At 41.5% G+C, this 17,198-nt stretch overlaps 1 protein-coding gene across 1 annotated transcript in view; it reads right to left on the bottom strand.

The window, feature by feature from the left end:
• Positions 1 to 7,048: 7,048 nt before the first annotated feature.
• The window catches only part of GPR111 (G protein-coupled receptor 111), a 25,486-nt gene continuing 15,336 nt past the window's right edge, over positions 7,049 to 17,198 (bottom strand). The window contains exons 6-10 of the mRNA XM_006860612.1: positions 16,701 to 16,742; positions 12,609 to 12,668; positions 10,533 to 10,606; positions 9,023 to 9,099; positions 7,049 to 7,200 (exon numbers count right to left, since the gene is read on the bottom strand). Coding sequence (XP_006860674.1) covers positions 7,049 to 7,200; positions 9,023 to 9,099; positions 10,533 to 10,606; positions 12,609 to 12,668; positions 16,701 to 16,742 — 405 coding nt within the window. The remainder of the gene's footprint in view (positions 7,201 to 9,022; positions 9,100 to 10,532; positions 10,607 to 12,608; positions 12,669 to 16,700; positions 16,743 to 17,198) is intronic.

Below are 17,198 nucleotides of genomic sequence, written 5' to 3'. Positions count from 1 at the left end.
CTAGGTCTTTCTTCCAAGATAACTCTCAGTGGACTCGAACCTCCAACTTTTATGTTAGCAGTGGAGCACATTACTAGTAGACACTTGGTAAACATTTGTTGGATGAATGAATGAATGACTCCTACAGAGAAAAATGTGAGCTTCTGAAGATTTTGCTTTAAAATCACAAGGTAACTTCTATTTTTGAGGGACAGGTGAGCTTACTTGCAACTCGATAATTTTGGAACCTGATTTTTGAACTCGTAGACATGCAACCTAATGCCTATTGTGGACTTCTTCTATGTTGTGCTGGCTGAAGCCCTATGTGAAAAAGGGTTTTGAGGATCCATCTAGGTTCAGCAAGAAATTACGCTAGATTAATTGATAGTAAAAACGATAAACAAACTGACCTGCTAACTGGAAGGAATTTAAGTGCACTCAGAGGTATCTTAGAAGAAAGGCCTGGTGATGTACTTCTGAAAAATCAGTCATTGAAAACCCTGTGGAACATGGATAGATACACAGGCCCAACTGGTGTGGGAGGGAGAAAGGTGTGTCTGACAAATATATAAAGGTTTGATAGAAGGTGTTTGTCCATGGGTATTTACCTTTGCTGGTAATATATCTATGAATGTGGTAGAGCATACAGGGGGCAAAATTACAAAAACTTCTTAAACATTACCAAACACCTTGAGGGAGTGATTTGCTGGACCTGGATGGAAGCTTAGGACCATAGTCTTGGAAGACACCATGTTTAATTGGCATAACACAGTCCACCAAAGACAATGCTCTGCATCCTACTTTGGTGAGAAGCGACTAGGATCTTAAAAACTCATGGTCAGACATCTAAGGTGCAACTATTATTCTCTCTGTAGCTGAAGGAAAGAAATGTGGTGAAAACTGAAGATGCTTGGGAATAATTAATACCGATGGAATCATGGACCATGTGAAAATCAGGCTCCTTAGAAACCCTATACAGGGTCGGTGTGGGTCGGAACTGACTCAACGACATTTAACAACGACAACAATCCTTATACCAGAAGAACTAGATGATATCAGCTATCACTGCCAATTTCTCTGAAAAGTATCACATTAGAAGATCCTCTCTATCTATAGAGTGGGAGAAAATGTGGAACGAAACTCAAAAATCATACAAAAGACCAGGATTACTGGTCAAATAGAGACTGGTGGAACCCTAAGACTATAATCCTTGGTCACGCTGTAGGAACTGAACTAACTCTGTGGCTCAACTTTTAGACAAGCAATAAATAGGTATATAAACAGAGCAATAACACTAGTGAAGCATGTGTACGTACCATAGAGTGATCAACCACTCATGATTAAAATGGCAGCATTTACCTAAGGGCAACACTAGGAAGGGTGGGAAAAGAAAGACAAATGGAAACAAGAAATGCAGAGGAAGTGGGATGAGGAATGTTACACTGAGGGGATTGCAATCAAGATGAGACAAAGTGTACGATCTGCTCTGTAAACCGCCACTCAATTTGCAATAAAAAGTTAAAAACAGAAAGGAAAAAAAAAAGATCATTCTTTTAATGCTATTTGAAAAGAAAGAAAGCCCTATGGAGCACAGTTCTACTCTGAGACACATAAATTCACCGTGAGTCAGAATTGACTTAACAGTAATTAGTAGATTAGTGATGTTCACCATGTGCATGGTAGATTCATGATGTCTGCCATGTGTATGGTAGATTAGTGATGTCTGCCATGGCATGCAGTGCAATTGCCTTTTTCCATGCTGTCTCCACAAAATCATAAGCTACTCTTTCCCTGGACAGATTCACAAGATCCCAGCTGTTTCTGAATATCATTTCCTTTTTTGTTTGTTCTCTCTTCCTTGCACCTAACGTTGAGTTTCTGGATTTAATTGGAATTCAAAATTACAATTAATTGGACTGTGTCCTGGAGCTCATTTCTGATGGGTATTAGATGAATTGTGATGATAGGAGCTGACTCAGGCAACTCAAGGCACTCCCCACCTGTCAGAACATGCTGAGCTTACACTGGCATTGGGACTCCCAGAAAAAAATTTAAAGGTACAACCAGGAACTAAATGTAGTCAGTCAGAAAAGGATGTATCAAAAGGGCGACCACTCAGACCTCTTCCTGCAAAACACCCTAAGGTGAGCTGAGCTGGGACTATTTATTAACCAAGTAGACACTTTCCCCAAGTTGTTCCTCCCTTTTGAGCTGCACCCCATGGTGAGAGGGAGGGCCTATTCTCACTAGTTGGCTAATTTAGGTGGCAACTCACCCCATGCTCCCTGACCAAACCCATTGTTTACTAGTCTGACAAGAATGAACTATGCAGAAAAGTTAATGGCAGGCAGGACAAAGAGTTAAGTGACCCACATTTTGAGGTGGGCATGTTTGTGGTATGCATGTATGCGTTTTGCTCCTCTTAGCCTAATTTCATAACTGTATGTTTGATAGACTCCACTAATATCAGTAGAACATTAGTGTTGATACATAAAGTCAGGTGGATAAAGAAGTTGTTTATACATTTTAAGACCCAGTATTTCTTGGCCTTCTTACCAGTCCTTCTTACCAGTTCTCCCTTGCCATGGATGAGATGTTTCATAAAGAGTCTTGGGAAAAGAGAGATAAAAAAGATCTGTTAGAATCAGAAACCTCTTATCTTTAACTGTTTCAAATAACTTCCAATCAATTCTTTCTAACTCAGTATATTTTCTGAGAATTGGAGTTTAGATTCTAATCAATTTCAAGAATCACACAATCCCAGAATAGGAAGCATCTGGACATCTAGTCAACAATCCTGACACTTAATATGATTTTAAAGAAATGGGTAGAGCCAGAGATTACTCTGCTCCATGGGAAATCTCACTGGAATATACATAAACTACATAATTCCTTACGTTGCAAACTGTTCTGGGAGAATAAGAAACATAAGCCTTCAAGTGGCATACTATTGATCGCTAAAAACAATGGAGATGCCTTTGCAAAAAGATTTCAGCAGCAACTGGAAGAAACATTTCACTTTAAGTTAATATAAAGACAGCTTTGTCAGTCCCACAAACAAGAAGGAACTACTAAAGAATGATTTTTTAAAATTCAGCTTTACATTCAGCCTAAAGGAAAGAAATTGAAAGCTAGTTAGCTCATCTAATTTTTCAAGCAAGAGAGTCTGATTGTCTGACAGGGTGCTATGTATTTTCACTCTGTGGGAAGTAGAGCCTGACATACAGCTTTTGAAATAAAAATGCACATAAAACAGACCTAGGAAATAATCCAAGTTTGAAGTAGCCAATGTCAAGTAGTGCTAGGGTAGTAGGTTCCTACAGAATCACACATGCCAGAAAATATCATTATAAATCACACATTTTTCTCATTCCAGAATATGTGCAAAAACAATGCTTTCTTCAATAGGAAAAAAGTGTTGGCATGCAATATATACTCACAGCACCCAGGAGAGTTAGCAGCCAGAGTTGGACAGTCACCCAGCAGGAAGGTCGGCACTGAGCTCCCCACCATGGTGCCCCACCATCACGTGGGCCCACACTGGCACCTCCCACGGTCTCCCTTCAGTAGCCGTGATCTGTCTTCTCCATATTTTGAAAGGGATGTCAGTCCAAGAGGCCCCGGTGTGAACCAGCTACCTATTATAGGAAGCCAACCTGAGAATTGTAAAGCTGCCCGCAGTTTCAAGGCTTGTGTAAGTCTGTGATTCACTCCACAATGGGACCATCAAGCATGCCAAAGAGAAATTACAGGTTTCTCTCGTCTGAAGCGGAACCATTAAAGTGAGTCATTTGTTTGTCCTCCAGTTGTTCATCTTTATCTCAGATTATCACATGAGACTGTGTTCCATCTACTGCCCTCGTATAGTGAGAACTTTGGGGTGATAAAAGGCAAAGCTGTGCCACTGCGGGTGGTGATTTTAATGTGCCATCACATTTTTGCCTGTAGTGATGGTGAACATATGGAAAATTAGGTAGGAATTCAGTCAACAGTGATCTAATCCCTACCTTAGCATCAAAGAGACCACCATTCTATTTTTTAATTACTTAGCTAAGAAGTTCTTATTCAGTCTCTACTGCAGTGCCACGGCCATGGGGAATTCAGATATAGAAAGCACAATCTCCATTTTTGGAAAAACTCAGAAAACCTGACTTTAAATACAGTGGCCATTTTAGATTATTTTGTTCCTCACCAAATATTCCCACATATCCTAATTCTGGTATCTTCTATTTGCATGTTTTCTTTACCCAAAGGTCTAATCCAAATGCCCAGTTAAATATAACCAGGAGAAATTTTGACAAAGGAGAAATAGTCAGCGTCAGTTTTATTATGTCGTTTACAGCAATAAAGTTTAAGGAGGCGATATTTGTGGAAATGGGTCAGTTGTATTTAGGTCGCTCGTTAGGTATTAAGTCACTTGGGGATGGGAAAAAACCAGCACCGTCAAGTAGTTGTGTAACCAAAGGCCTTTATTGAACATATTAATTGAACATATTCTACATGCAAGGCACCTTATTCTTCTCTGTGAACACAGACAAGGGAGTAACATAGGGGGGTCCTACCACCAAAGTTTTATAGGAAAAGAAAATACATAAATATTGAGAGACAAAAAGCAAATAATATAGTAAACACTAGATGTAAAGTGGATGGCACAACTTATACATATACTAGGAAACCAGATGGAGAAAATCAGCACTTTCGGTTGGATCAACCAGAAAAGACTCCATGGAGAGAGTAAAAAAGTGAACCAGAGCTCAGACAGAGAGTGTATTGAGTAGAGCACTATGATATAGTCCTGTCTCTCTAAGGCAGAAAACTGTATCTTACAACTGGGATGACATGGAATGTTCAGTGATAAGAACAACAGACTTAGTCAGCTGAGACCCCTGATGTTGAACACTTAGAAGTAAGTGGACTGCTCCCATGAGTGTGTCCACACAAAAGGTCAGAGAAATGTGTTTGCTGTGTGCATGCATTGCATTAAAAAAAAAGAATATTTAATGATTAGTTATTATTTGCTAAGTACTATGCAAAGTGCATTACCTATTCATTTAATCTTCACAACTAACCATTTGAGGTAGACTCCACTATCCTCATTTTATAAAATGGAAAACCAAAGTCCAAGGAATTTTAAATAACTTCCCCAAGAATTATTATACCCAAGAATTTGCTTTAGACATTGTAAGACCAATTTCTTCTTAAATAATTGACCAAATCACTTCTCTTACAAGCTGTGGGAAGGCACTATATGTGTCTCCACACAAGGTTGCCACTAGCCAACCTAATCCATCAACTGCTTTCATGATGGTCCAGACTATGTTGTAGGCTGCATTAGGGGGCACAGGCTTTCTCTAGACACTCCTAAATCATTCCAAGATTATTTGTAAGCATCCATGAGCCCTCTTCAGTTAATGATAAACCAAAGGTAGAGTGTCTTTCCTGCCACCCTATCTCAGAGGAGTGAGTCTATCTAAGTAGAAGGTGATTTCATACTAGATGTGACCTTTTCATATACGATAGATATGAAAAGTCAATCTCTCCCTATCTCTTTGATATCCAAAGTTCTAATGTGTAGAAGATGGCAGTTGATGCAGTCATTTCTAAAGATTTTCATATTTATAATCCCATAATTACTTAGCTAAATATTCTATCCTCACTTCAATATACTGGCTCAAGTAAATGGTGGTTCCTTGTACCAGCACTGATCAAATTAGAATTGTATTTGCCTACCCCCTTGCCTTGAAGAGACTCTAAAGATATGTAGGAAAGTGGAAAATTAACAACACTTTCTGGCTTCCTCTGAGAAGGATGCTATTGTCCCTAGAGGATCAATGCCACTTCAAAGATGGCTCATTGTCCAGGTAGGTACATTTTTCTACCTTCTGGTTGGCTTCTTTTTTATACTTTTTCCTTCTCAAACGTCCATACCTAAAGGAGGAATTTCTTGTAGTCGTTGTAAAAGAGAGGAAGAGAGAGAAACTGAGACATCACTAATTGAAAAAGTGAGCGTCATTTTTCCATTTGTAATGTAGCATCTTTAATATTGACCTTTTGGTAGGATAAGGAGCTCTGGTAGCGTAGTGGTTACAAATCGGGCTGCGAACCGCAAGGTCAGCAGTTCGAAACTACCAGCTGTTCCGCGGGAGAAAGATGAGGCTTTCTGCTCCTGTAAAGATTTACAGCCTCAGAAACCCTGTTCAGGGTCGCTATGAGTCAGAACCAACTCCACGGCACATAACAACAACGACATTGCCCCTTACCTTTATCCACTAATTTTCTTCTAGGACAGGGGTCTATGTTTTAAAAGAAGACTTTTAAAGGTCTCTTATCTACAGTACTGTTCTTCTCTAGGGTGACGGATGCTGAATTTGTTTACATACACTCTTAAGGAAATTAGCAGCTTTCTACTTGAAATACAATATTTCCCCTTCCCTATCCTAGACTTCAAAAAACCATATTGTGGGTGAGTGTTTATCTTACATTGACTGTACATCACCAGGACTGAAAACTACTCAGTGGCTACATGGTCTTGAAAGAAAATCGAGGGCTGGAAGCCTGGGCACTTGAATTTCTACCTCTGGCTCAACCCTTGATAAACTGTTGATTTACTCCAGGCTTTGGTCTCCTTAACTTAAAATAAACATCTTTTCTGATTCTAACACTCTATTCTTTTCACTTGAGTCATGGCCGAAGAAGTTGCATGTAAGACAGAATCAGGCTGACCTTCCAACCCATTCAAAGTTGGAGGTGGAATATTCTGGCAGCTGGATTCCTTTAATAAAAAGAACCAGCAATTACCTACTTAGAGTCAGCCCAACTTTTGATAACTATTCATGAAGGACCCTCCCTTCACAACCCACAGAATCTAGCCAGGTGACATCCCAATCCTCCTCTGCCAGGATGACCCAGAGTTCCCTTCCTGAGGATAAATATGGCCCAGCACCACGGAGCTTGAGACCCTGACAATACCACAGAACTACTGTGACCCATGTAGCCTTTTCCTGTGGATGGCCAGCAGGGAATATGGGGAAGTTGATCGGGGGAGAAATGTTTGGCAGCATAGAAGAGCTTAGAGAGAGTGTCCTTCCATTGTTCCACACTCCACACGCTCCTCCATCAGCACCACCACCATGTGTGAGGCTTCCTTCATACTTTCCAAAGGCAAGAAGACAGGACTCTGAGCATTCTCCTTGGGGCTACGCCACTCGTGGAATGTCCGACCTAATCAAGAACAGAAAATCACAGCTTTAATGGACAAGCCCTGGGATGGCGCTGTACGATAAACACTAGAATGCTAACTGTAAGGTTGGCAGTTCAAACCCAATACAGGGTTGATATGAGCTGCTATATGAGGCATTTATCAACAGCAGCAACAAAGACCTCATGGAAGATACATTATAAGCTCTATTTTTCTTGAATAATAAGCCCTTTTTGGTAGGCCCCACCTTGGCAGATGAAGAGTCTTTTTACTTTAAATCACTCTGGAAACCAAGAAAAGGCTTGTCCTTTTAGGATAAAGCACTGGAACACAGGCCAGTTTGAATTACAAGGTCAGTGGTTCAAACCTACCAGCTGCTTCTCAGAAACCTTATAAAGGTCACTATGAGTCGGAACCAACTTGATGGCACGTAACAACGACAACATTGCCTACCAATGCTGAGTTATAAACTGTGTCTTTCTCTCATCTGGATCACTTTTTGGAACTCCTTTTGGAAATACCTTTTTCTTGGTATAAGGGCCTGGGCTGCCATGTAAAGTTTCAGCCACAGAAGTATATACCTGGGTGTGGAAGAGGAAGACAACTCTCTTAAGCTCAGTCTACGTATTTGAGTGCCTGAGTAGTGCAATCAATTCATATTCAGTTGTTAACTGAAAGGTTGGAGGCTTGAATTTACCCCGAGAGACCTTAGAAGAAAGGCCTGTCAGTTTACCATTGAACCTATGGAACAGAGTTATACTCTGATACACATGGAGTCCCCAGGAGTGGAAGTAAACTCAATGGCCACAGCTTTTGTTGTGTTTTTTCCTCTCTGCACCCCTCTCTGTTTCTGTCTCCGTAGCTCTGAATGTGTCTCTCTGTGAAACTTGCTGTGCATTCATGCCGCTCTCTCTTTATTTCTTTGGATTTCTCTGTGCATCTCTCAGCCTCCCTCTACATCTTTCTGTCTTTCTGTGAATATAGGTATTTCATTGCAGATATTTCTGAATCCCTCTCTGGTTTCTCTCTAGATCTGGAAGAACCTTAAGACACAGGTTGCAAGAGGTGTCTGCATATGCCCTTGTATCTGGGTGGTTTTCTTCCAACTCTGTCTTCATGTCTCTCTGTCAATGTATGTCTGCGTCTCTATCTCTAAATCCAGGGTCCTCTGTTTCTCTTTCTCTGTCTCACAGCAAGTTACCTCCAATGATAATTAGCATCTACATTCTCCAACCGGCCTCTCACAGATTTTGTTTTTCCTAATTTCCTGATCATGTGAGGATATTACTAATATCATACACAATGTCCAGAGGATGGGGAGTTAGAGAGGAGATGGAGGAAACAGAGCAGCTAAGCACCTCTGATCATGCCTCTCTTAAACCTACCCAGGTTCATTTAGAAGCAGAATCCCTGGATAGTACAAATGGTTAGCACACTCAGTTGCTAACTGAAAGGTTGGTGATTCAAATCCACCTAGAAGTATCTTGGAATAAAGGTCTAGCAATCTATTTCTAAATAATGAGCCACTGAACATCTCCTAAGTTCTACTCTGACACACATGTGGTCACCATGAGTTAGAGTCAACTCCATAGCAACTGGTCGGTTGATTTATAAGCATCCTCCAGCATGTCTATCTGTTTCAAAATGATAACAAAACAGTTCAGTAGCCCAAGAATTAGAAATGTGAATACATCTCTGACCATATCTAGGTGAGAATGTACTGACTATAGAGTTCCTTCAATCAAGGGAAAATAATTTCTAATGATAAGGATTCCAATTGTGACTTTTAAAGGAAACGTAATTTGTATGAGATGCATATAAGGACCTCTTGGCTTTTGCACTCACCTCCCAAGTTAGGGTTGTAGTCTGGTTTGTTAGCTTGGCCCTTTGGTGGGGTGACAAGTGAATTCAGAAGAAGGGTTCTGTGGAAGACAAAAGGATAATCGAAGTTATCATCATTAGCTCATTTTCAGTTATCATAATTATTCAAAGAGCATGGGGAATGGTGATCCACAGCAGTTTATTTTATTCTTTCACTCCATCCCTCTCCTTCCTTATATCAGAACCACTGACAACAGAGAGGGAGAGGCAGGTGTGAGGGAGTCGCATCCTCCTTGCATGACCTGGATCGTTCTCCTGAAGGTGGTCCTAGGGGAGGGCAGCTGAGTGCCATGAAAGTATCTCCTGTCCTTCAAATAGCTCCTTCTCATCTAGTCTGCTGAAAGCCCCCAACATTTAGGTCATTCTCTTCTGATGTGCCTGAGTCCAAAATACCCTTGTATTTTAGGTATAAGTTTCCTAAGATGGGTAATAGTCATAAACACACTGGTAGAAGTATTACTGTCTGAACATAGACTAACGCATCAAATCAGAGAGAAAATCACCAAGATGCACACATTTATTATCCTGGGTTGAGCGAGATGGGACTGGCACTGTAAGGACCAAACTGACTTTACCTGATTTTGCCTACCTAGAGACTGCTTGACTAAACTCTAGTCAGGCTCAGGAAAGCATTTTAAATAGACAAGTCCTCAGTTTTTAGTTCCCTCCAGAGACAAGGTCAATCTCCATTCTGTACATTAGCCTGAACACGTCCTCTAGCTCCGAGAAAATGATATATGTATAAATAGCCAGGCAGCTCAAGGCCAGAGGCCAGATGTTTTCCTTTACCCTAGCCTAAGAACAAAGACCACCAGTGCTGACCAATTAAACTGTAACATCTCATAGTTTGCCAATTGTTAACCAATCCAAAGATTGTAAAGTTGAGAAACCTGAGCTGTTTGAAAATTCTATAAAAACCCTGCAGACAATGAATTCAGGGCTCTTTCCCTATTCTGATGCATCGGATAAGGTTAGAGACCTGGCTCGAGCTTGATTAAACTTCTCTTATGTATTTGCATCGGTACACGGCTCCTGGGTGGTCTTTGGGGACCCTGAATTCTGGGTATAACAGTACAACCTAAGCAGACACCATGAGAGGAGAGAGGTGTATCTGGACAGTTGGAGATGACTATGGGCATCGACGGTTCATTGGTAGAATTTTCATTTTTTATGAAAGAGACCTAATTCAATTCCCATCAATGAGCCTCATGCACAATCTCCAGTCTATTAGTGGAGGCTTACATGTTGCTATGATGCTGAACAGATTTCAGCTGAGATTCTAGACTGATGGACTAGAAAGAAAAGATTGATGGTGTACTTCCAAGAATCAGTCAGTGAATGGCCTGTCTGCAGTTAGTCCTGGGGATGGCACAGCACCAGGTAGCCGTGTGGCATAGGTGTGCACATCCAGGTGTGCACGGGGTTGCCATGAATTGAGCACCAACTAACAAGTACAACAGCAGATGAGTTCTACCTGATGATCAAAGGCCCACAAAGCAAGGAGAGGAGCGGACAGGTGACATGCCTACTATCACCTTCTGAAAAGGACTGATTAAAAAAAAGTGGCATGCAATGAATGGCTTAAAGGTAATGTGCCCAAAAAAGGAAGGGTCGCAGGAAGTTAGGATAAATTTGCTTAGTACCTGAACCAGTGGTGCTGAACCCTGGCATTAGAGCATTAGAATCACTGGGAAGCTTTTTAAAATGCCAAGGAGATAGAGTTTCTGATCTAATTTTCTTGGGTGGGGCCTGGACAGTGATAATTTTATAAAATCTCCCTTGGTAAAGTGGATGGTCAATGAAAAGGAGGAAGACCCCAATGAGATGTATTGGCACAGTGGCAGCAGAAAGGAGTTCAAATATAACAACAATTGTGAGGAAGCCGCAGGACCAGACAGTGTTTCTTTCTGTTTTGCATAGGGTCACCATGAGTTAGAACCAACTCCATGGCACCTAACAACAACAACAGATGATTATAATGTGCAGGGTTGGAAACCACTGACTCAGGCAATCAACCACTGATAATAACATGATGGGTGTGATTCTGGATAGCCTTTCCTGTAAAACAAACCAAAAAACAAAACAAAGAGAAGCACGGAAAATGATTGTTTGTCCATAGCATTGAAGATCAGAATTTCCCTTTGGTGACCTAAATGGATCAGTACTGAAAACACTTAGGAAAGGAGAAATGTTAAACTTGAAAGGGGCTTAAAGGGCTTGCTGTCTCCTGAGAGCACCACGGCAGACCAGAGTGAGGCAGTACTAGAAAGCTTACATCCGGTTGGAGGCCAATCTCTATACTGCTAAGATAGTTCAATAGGGCTTTATGTCATTGGCTTTGAACCTTGGCTGTACATTAAAATCATCTGAAGATTTTTCAAAACTCCCAAGACCTGGGCCACCATTGCAATTCATCTGGAATCTCTAAGGGTGGGAACCAGGCAACAATATTTTCTAAGCTTCTCAGTTGATTCCAAAATGCAGTCATGATTAAGAATTGTAGCTTTTTGTAAATATTAATCTGTAGTTTAAAAAAAACTTGGCCTTTTTTTCAACTGAAAGGGAAGTAGAGAGATACCTTGCATGTAAGGAGACTCAAGAACTAGGGGGAGGAAAAAATCAAAGCTTAGGTAAGTATAAGGAAAAAAGAAATAGGAAAAGAAAAGGAATGGAGGAAAAGGGAAAGGAGAGAAGAGGGATGATAAAGAAACCAAAGGAAAGAAAATGAAGAGACAAGAAAAATGGGGAGAGGACAAGACAACTCAGTCCACAAGGTGTCCAGTTTCCTGAATGGTCCATCATGGTCCATCATGGCTCTCCACCCAGACGTCCTGCAACACCAGACCATGTTGGGCAATTTTAGTCCTATCAGATTCTAGCAGGGGAAACTAGATCACCTCTTCTCTTATTGCTTGATGTGTACCTTGTGCCAGTCCTGATCCCTCATTCTACTGAACTTTACAGTTTTTCCTTCAGTTAGAATCGTTGATGGGTCTCAACATTTGCATAACAGTAAATTGTTCCTGTATTATAAGAATCAAAGCTAGGACATGTAATGGTCCATCCTCCTAACCCCTCAAGAACCATGACCCTCATCCTCTCTTGAAAATCAAACTATTAGGAAGTTCTCTGTGTACCACCATATACAAAGTGTTTCCCAGGAACTTTTACCCTTTGAATGTGATTCAACCAACTGGAATCACAAATAACATTTGAGTTCTTGTGGGAGCCTGAAACTTCTCACCTTCTCTCATTTCTGTTTCATAACTTGCTTCTCCTATGATATTGGTTGAAATCTCCCCTCCTGCCCAACCACCTTGCCACCCTGGTTGCTTTCCTCCAAATGTATTAAAGTTTGCTTTCATTCCCTTGTATGTGGTCCCCAGACTCCAGAAAGAATATGAAGTGCTCAAAATGGCTTTCACTTGGCACTTCTGAAAACCTCACAGCACAAAATGTTAAAGAGGCAGTTTTAGCAACATTCCATATGCCTGAAACTCCAACACTGTTTTGAACTTTTTAAATGAAAACATTAGTACAAAAGTGTTACCTCTGACAATCTGGAAATCCATTTCGTAGAGGTTACTCGGCACTTTAAGGCTTCTCTTATCTGGATATAAAGCAAAAGGAGTTCAGAATTTAAAAACTGTAAGAAGTTGACATATGTGTTTGGGTCTGAAAGGATGGCAGTAAGGGTGTATATATACTACCAGCTCATTCCTGTTGATAGGTTATTAAGGGGTAGTGGTTACGAATCGGGCTGCAAACCTTAAGGTCAGTGGTTCGAAACTATCAGCCGCTCCGCGGGAGAAAGATGAGGCTTTCTACTCCCGTAAAGATTTACACCCTCGGAAACCCTGTACAGGGTCGCTATGGGTCGGACCTGACTCGATGGCACTTAACAACAACAACAACAATAAGGAGATATGGTCTGGAGAAAGGTGGGGAAAGAGGAGAAGTGAAAAAGGTGGAACTAGTATCCCAAAACAAATCCACTGCTGTCAAGTCAATTCCGACCCACAGAGACCCTATGTTGTTGTTGTTAGGTGCCATCAAGTCGGTATCGACTCATAGCAATCCTATGCATAACAGAATGAAACACTGCCCAGTTCTGGGCCAGCCTCACAATTGTTGTCACACTTGAGCCAATTGATGGTGTCATTTTGCCTATATTTCTCGCTGGGGGTCTTCCTCTTTTCTCTGACCCTCCACCTTACCAAACATAATATCCTTCTCCAGCGACTGGTCCCAAGTATGAGAGACGAAGTTTGGCCATCGTGGCCTCCAAGGAGCACTCTGGCTGCACTTCTTTCAACACAGATCTGTTGGTTCTTTTGGCAGTCCAGGGTACATACTTTCAATATTCTCCTCCAACACTGTAACTCAAAGGCATGAATTCTTCTCCAGTCTTCCTTATTCACTGTCCAGCTTTTGCATGCATATGAGGTTATTGAAAATAGCATGGCTTGGGTCAGGCGCACTTTAGTCCTCAAGTTGACATCAAGCGACCCTGTGTTGTTGTTGTTGTAAGGTGCCGTTGAATCAATTCTGACCCATAGCGACACTATATAGGGTTTCTGAGGAGCCGCTGGTGAGCTTGAATCACCAACCTTGCAGTTCAAATGGCTTTGCAGTCTGGCGCATTAACCCACAGCGCCACACCAGGACTCCTATAGGACAGAGTAATATTGACCCGAAGGGTTTCCAAGGCTATAATCTTTACAAAAGCACACTGTCACATCTTTTTCCTTAGGAGCAGCTGGTGGGTTCGAACCACTGACCTTTTGGTTAGCAGATGAGGTCTTTAACCACTGTACCACCAGGGCTCTTCTGAAACTGATATGTTGTTATTAAGTGCCGTTGAGTCGGTTCCAATTCATAGCAACTCTGTATAGCGTTTCCAATGAATGGCTGGTGAGTTTGAACTGCCAACCTTGCAGTTAGCAGTCCATTGCTTATCCTAGAGCATTACACCAGAACTCCATGGAACTGGTATATTGTTATTGTTAACTGGTATCAAGTCGGTTCCAACTCATAGTGACCCTATAGAGTTTCCAAGGAGCTGCTCATAGGTTTGAACTGTAGACCTTGTGATTCACAGTCCAGTGCTGATCCTATAGTGCCATACCAGGAGTCCTATGGACTCAAAGCAATCCTAGGAGACTGATATTCGGGGCCTAAAATAAGGACCTACTGACTAACAAATGCAGTTTTGCCAAAAGTTTGCAGATTCCTTGATATAACTTTGGAAAACAATTCCCCTACTTTACCAATTATTCAAATCTCCTTTTCTAGAGGGACAACCAATGGTTAAATGATGAAATTCTGACTCATAGCAACCCTGTGTTATTGTTGTTAAATGCCATCAAGTCAGTCCCTACTTGTAGCGACCCTGTATAGGGTTTCCAAGGAGCGGCTGGGTGAGTTTGAACCACCAACCTTGTGGTTCAAACTGACCTGTGGCCCAGTGCTTTAGTCCACGGCACCACACCAGGACTCCCCCATAGGGTTTCCAAGGAGTCCTGATGTGACTCTGTAGGATAATGCAGTGGACCACAAGATTGGTTTGAGCCCCAAGGTCAGTGGTTCAAACACACCAGCTACTCCTCAGAAGCCCTATACAGGGTCAATATGAATAGGAACTGACTTAATGGCATTTAACAACAACAACCGCATATGTATATCATATTTGAGACTACACAGTATAGGTCTGCAGAATCAAGAAAATAATAAATATTAGCTGTCTCTTTAATGATCATTTTCCAAAGTTCTTTTTATACCTGCCTTCTTATTTTATCCTGGACATAACTCTGTAAGATACATACTATTATCCCTATTTTACAAGTGATGAAATTAAGACTCTGAGATTAAGTGACACTCAAAATCAGTCAGCTATTAAGAGAAAGAACCACAACTTGGACTCATGGAGTCTGACCCCAGATCATCCTAAGAGTTTTCCTGAATCTTCCTGGCTGACTGCAGGCACTGTCTTCTTACTTCCCATCCCTTCTGCCACATAAAACATTATTCATGTCCCAAGGCCTTGTAGAAGGTTTTTCCTCACAATTAACGTATACCGAAGTTTCCCCAGAAATGCAGTATTTGGAATGCTACCTTGAGTTGGGAGTGGTGGTGGCTATGTGCCATGGAGTCGGTTCTGACTCATAGAGACCCTGTACAGGGTTTCCGAGGCTGTAAATCTTTACCGGAGCAGAATGTCTCATCTTTCTCCCTCAGAACAGCTGGTAGTTTCGAATTGCTGATCTTGCGATTCGCAGCCCGATTCATAACCACTACACTACCAGAGCTCCTAGAGTTGGGAGTGGTAGATTGCTATAAATGCTAGTTGTGGTATTGTGAGTAATCAAAAACCATAATTAAATGATATTGTTGCTAAGGGCTGCCGAAGCACTTCTGATTCATAGAGACTTTGGATAGCGTTTCCAAGACTTTACAGTTGCAATACCATGTGGGGTTTCTGAGGATCAGCTGGTGAGCTTGAACTGCCGACCTTGTGGTTTGAACTGACTTTCCAGTCAAGCACAGTAACCCACAGCACCATACCAGGACTCCTTCTAGCACTCCTTCAATTCTTCTTGTGTATTTTAGCTTACAAAATTGTGTTTATTCTTTCCTGTAGTCTGGTGGGGTAGGCAGGGTAATCATCACTATCCCTGCACTCTATTTGAGAAACCTGAGGTTCACAGGGATTAAGGCACTTCCCAATGGCACAAAGCCAGTGAAGTAGAATAGCAAGACTATGATTCTGAGTTTCACCTCTGAATAATTTTTACTAGATTGATATATATAGCTGTGAACTGAGAGGAAACAAGAACATTGTAAGATTCCCCCTTCACTATATAACTTACTAGTGAAACAGTGAAAAAAATCAGCTCTGAAATGGAGTTGTTTGCATCCACCTCTGGGAAGGATTTTTGCATTGCTCATTCCAAGAGCCAGAGTAATGCCAGGGTAAAAGGTGATTTTAGGAGCCCAAACAGATAGGCGCTGCTTTGTTCATTTGTTTACTTTTTGTGTTTGGAGAATTCCCTCCCTTGAGTCCATTGCTCTTCAGTGTGAAAGTCAGGAACTCATTCTCCCAACTGCCCTTGCAGAACTAAACTGTTGTTGTTGAGTGCCATCAAGTCAGTTTCAACTCATAGCGACCCTGAATACAGTTTCCAAGTCTGTAAATCTTTATGGGAGCAGGAAAGCCTCATCTTGCTTCTGTGGAGTGGCTGGTGGACTAGAACTGCAGACTTTGCGATTTGAAGTCCAGTGCTTATCCTACAGAGACAACACACTCCTGCAGCTCTATGCTATGTAGTCTCAAATTCTATTTGGGTATCTAGTGAGATCTTAAGCAGACTACTGTCATTCTGAATCTCAGTTTCTTCATCTGTCACGTGGAAACTAATAGTACCCAAGATTGTTTTAAGGATTAACATTAATGAGTACAAAATGCTTAGAACCATAAGAGCCTGAAAGATGGTAGATATGACTTGTATTGTTAACAGTGGTGTCCTGGCCATGTGCCTAGACAAATGATAGAGAAAGACTGTTGCTGATGGGACTTTACAAGTGAGCGTTTCAGGGTCAAATGTGAGGATACAAATAAGACAACAAAAATGACTCACAGTACCTTCGGGTCTAGGATTGTTCCAAACACCAAGATGAAGAAGCCCTGAAAAACACAGAGAGGGGAAGAGCAATTTACAAAATAATAATGGTTGTAATAGTTGTTACGTTCCATTGAGTGGGCTCAGACTTATAATGACGAAATCGGGTTTCTAAGGAGTGGCTGGTGCACATCTTCCCATAACATTCTCAACCTCCTTTCCCTATCTATGTTGTTGTTAAGTGCTGTCGAATTGATTCCAATCCATAGAGACCCTGTACAGGGTTTCCAAGGGTGTAAATCTTTACGGGAGCAGAAAGCCTCATCTCTCTCCCGTGAAACAGCTGGTAGTTTCAAACTGCTGACCTTAAGGTTCACAGCCTGATTCGTAAACCACTACACTACCAGAGTTCCTTTTCCCTACCTATGTTGTTGTTGTTGTTGTTAAGTGCCGTCGAGTCGGTTCCGACCCATAGCGACCCTGTACAGGGTTTCCGAGGGTGTAAATCCTTACGGGAGTAG

This window comes from Chrysochloris asiatica, unplaced genomic scaffold (genome assembly GCF_000296735.1).
Source record: "Chrysochloris asiatica unplaced genomic scaffold, ChrAsi1.0 scaffold00038, whole genome shotgun sequence".
Classification (NCBI taxonomy): domain Eukaryota; kingdom Metazoa; phylum Chordata; class Mammalia; order Afrosoricida; family Chrysochloridae; genus Chrysochloris; species Chrysochloris asiatica.
Note: the sequence above shows the minus strand (reverse complement) of the source record. Positions and strands in the feature narration are given on the sequence as shown.